This window comes from Ipomoea nil, unplaced genomic scaffold (genome assembly GCF_001879475.1).
Source record: "Ipomoea nil cultivar Tokyo-kokei standard unplaced genomic scaffold, Asagao_1.1 scaffold0672, whole genome shotgun sequence".
In the NCBI taxonomy this organism is placed as follows: domain Eukaryota; kingdom Viridiplantae; phylum Streptophyta; class Magnoliopsida; order Solanales; family Convolvulaceae; genus Ipomoea; species Ipomoea nil.
In genome coordinates, this window is record NW_017617100.1 from 1,522,869 (window position 1) to 1,526,700 (window position 3,832).

The window sequence follows — 3,832 nt, forward strand, 5'->3', positions numbered from 1 at the left end:
TGCGTACGTTTCATTAATTAATACACATTTAGCATTGCCTGATCTGTTGAGCCATGTTACGATTTAGACACATTCACTGTTTTATTGAAAAAGAGTTGAAATATAAATAAGTGCACATTGTCGTTTTATACCACGCATTTTAAACGCTACTGTCTCGCATATTAATGCGGAATTTCCAGAATTAGACCTCAATTACATACGTGTGCTATTTTAATACTTAATTTGCGTTACTATAATTCTCTAAGTGCGGCAGTTTGACACCTGCATACTGTGATGACGCTTTTTGTCTTGTAGGTATGATCTGGTTTTTACACCCTTCACCGGAGTTGATAACCATAAAAAATGTATAACATTCGGTGTTGGACTACTGTTGAAAGAAGACATTGAGTCTTATGTTTGACTCTTTGAAAAATTTAAAAAGGCAATGGGTATGGAACCAAGAATAATTGTCATCGATCAAGATCCAGCTATGAAAGTGGCGATTCCAACAGTTTTCAAGCAAGCCAGGCATCGTTATTTCATGTGGCACATCATGTGTAAAGATGGGGAAAAGGTGGGTCCTACGCTGAACAAGGATGAGGAATTCAGGAACAAACTGAACTCAATCGTTTGGACGTCATCTTTGGAACCTCCTGATTTTGAGAAGCAGTGGAGAGAGCTCATGGAAAAGTACAACTTAGTCGAGCACAATTGGTTTACAACTATGTTTGAGGCTAGAAAGCATTGGATCCCAGCGTATTTTAGAGATAGCTTTATGGGGGGTTTACTCAGAACAACTTCTCGTTCCGAAAGTGAGAACTACACGTACAGCCGTTTTACTGGTCCCCAATCAAACCTAGTTGAATTCATGATGAACTTTGACAGTGCTCTTAAATCACAACGTAACACAAATGCAAAGCTCAACAGTGACAACGAAGGCTACAATCCAGATATGAAGACGCCTTTGGGGATTGAAAAGCACGCTTCAATCGTCTACACCATTACTGTTTTCTATCAAGTTCAGGAAGAAATATGTGCCTCCTGTTTCAAATGTATGGTGTTGAGTGTTAGAGAAGACGGTGGAATGTTGCACTATGATATTATGCATGGAAAGAACAAAAGATTTACTGTGGTTCACAACGTAAATGACCATGAGGCCAAATACAGTTGCAAGATGTTTGAGATGGTTGGACTGTTGTGTAGACACATATTTGTGGTCTTTAGAGACCTTGAAAGGATCCCTCTGAAGTACGTGGTTAATCGGTGGACTAAGGATGCATCTTTAAAAGCTACATTTGAAATAGATGGTGTCATTTATGATCAGAATGGACCAAAGGATGAAAAGAAGATGTTGCTGAACAAAGTGTGGTCTGATATACACTGCTGTATGGATCTGGCAGGTTCAAACATGGAGCAATTGACTGCATTTTCCCAAGTGATTAATGAACAGAAACTGCTGCTACTGTCAGGAAAAGAGAAATTGTCCCCTCAGCACAGCAGGAGAACTGTTATAGAATCATATTGTGGATCAACAGAAATTTCAGAGATCAACATACTCCTACCGAAACAGGCAAGGAACAAGGGCAACGGCAAGCGCATCAAAAGCAGCAAGGAGTTGGCAATGGAAAAACAAGAGGGTAGGAAGTGCAATTTTTGTGGTGTTAGAGGAGATCACCATGACACCAGGACTTGCCCACTTAACCCCAAAATTAAGGACAAGCAAAAGGGTAAGAAAAAGGCATAGCAGACTATTTTTTCAATGCCTTTACAGTCGAGGACGAAAATGGATAGCAAATATGAAACACATATACTTAGTTAACTCATTTCAGAATGCTTTTTACAGTTGAGATACTTGAATTTAATGTCCAGCCATTACTAGTTTTTGTTTTTATCACTGATTTGTGTTTAACAATCACTGCTACTAGCTTAATGTGCGTGTTATTACTACTTTACCTGCGTGCAGTTAATTCTTAATATGCGTTGATTACACTTTTAACGTGCGCTACATTAAACTTTAATATGTGTAGTACAGAAACAGAACGTGCGTTGGATTATGTATAGAAACTTTGGTCCGTGGTAAACGCCAACGTCTTTACATGCGTCGATTAACATTTAACTTGCGCGACATTAAAGCTTAATATGCGTTCAAAGGTAATATTCAATGATAACAAAATAGATCACATAATAAACATAAAATGATAACATATAAATTTTATTCATTAATAAATTGTATGACGAAAATAACAACAAATAATGACATAATACGCATAAAAATCTTGATATTTTCGTCGTTATAAATCCTTATTACGCAGCCTCCTCATTGATTAAATCCTCATTAGCCAAGTTTCCAACAGGAGCATTAGGCACATGTTCATCCATCAAATCGTGAAAGTTACTAAACTGTAAATACATCAATAAAATTATGTAAAAAAATAAAAAAATAAAAAAAAAAAGAAAAACAATGTAAGTATGCAGTAGATCACCTCTTGATCGAAATTATAATCTTCTCGATCATAAGCATATGTTGGGAACTCAGCATCATCTTTCAATAATATTGCACCAGTTCTCTCACAGAACATCAGCATATACCAGAGACTAGAGGTCTTGTTTTTGTAGGTACTATAGACCACGTCAAATCTACTGAGTATATAAGCTTTTCCTTCCACAAATCTGTTAACCCGCCTTTGCGCAAACAATTGTGGAATGTGCAAATGAATAAAAGTCCCCTGAAATTATTTAATATATATATATATATATATATATATATATATATATATATATATATATATATATATATATATATATGCATCAACAGTAATAAATTTTATAAATATAAAATATTAAGATTTATATTACACTAAAAAAAAATAATACCTCTACATCGTGAAGTACACACTCTATAGATCGGATTCTTTCAGAACCTTTTGTTTCTGGCAAACGAACAGCTCGAAGCACTCGATCGAACCCTAATGAAATTCCAGCGCAGTCCTATGCGAAGTTGGTTTCCAACTACTTCGGAGTGGGGTTCGGCTGCCATTGAAACTCTCTTTACAAGGTAGAGTATAAAAGCAAAAATGTGTTTGAAGGAGACAGGTTTGAGTCGAGAATAATGGTGGATTTAAATAGCAAATTCTTAAATGAATGCGACTGTTTGTATGTGACAACTTTAAGTCTAGCAGAATGCGACTGTTGATATGAAAATGTTCGATCGGGTATTATTAAACGAAAATGCATCAATTTATCCACTAATATGCGCACCTTAAACACGTTATTATGCGTGTTATTGCTACTTTACCTGTGTGAAGTTAATTCTTACTATGCGTTGATTACATTTTTAAAGTGCGCTACATTAAACCTTAATATGCGCAATACAGAAACAGAATGTGCGTTGGTTAATGTATAGAAACTTTGGTCCGTGGTAAATGCCAACGTCTTTAAATGCGTCGATTAACATTTAACTTGCGCGACATTAAAGGTTAATATGCGTACAAAGGCAATATTTAACACTTTCTTTCTCTAATATGTGTTTAATTATTAGTTAATATACGACGCGTTAAAGATAAGTATAATATGCGCGACTGCAAAACTTAAAGTGCGTTTGTTGGATTATGAAATAATTTGCAGACAAAATGATACATACATAAATGATTGCACATATTTATTTCTTCTAGTACTTTGAAGACATTTCTTCTGGTTCCGGCAGCATCCGACACATCACCAGCCACCCACAATTGCTCAACTCTCAGCCTTTGGATGTTGTTTGGAAACTAGATGATGTGCTTGAAGCTGAGAATGACAAATGACGATTCAGGCTTAGAATGTGTTATTTTTGTAGTTAGTTAAAGTCACTACA

The 3,832-nt window shown here is 35.8% G+C and overlaps 1 protein-coding gene across 1 annotated transcript in view; it reads left to right on the forward strand.

The window, feature by feature from the left end:
• The window catches only part of LOC109174934 (protein FAR1-RELATED SEQUENCE 1-like), a 3,160-nt gene extending 1,437 nt beyond the window's left edge, over positions 1 to 1,723 (forward strand). Inside the window, exons 5-6 of the mRNA XM_019324175.1 lie at positions 295 to 304; positions 422 to 1,723. Coding sequence (XP_019179720.1) covers positions 295 to 304; positions 422 to 1,723 — 1,312 coding nt within the window. The remainder of the gene's footprint in view (positions 1 to 294; positions 305 to 421) is intronic.
• Positions 1,724 to 3,832: the final 2,109 nt, after the last annotated feature.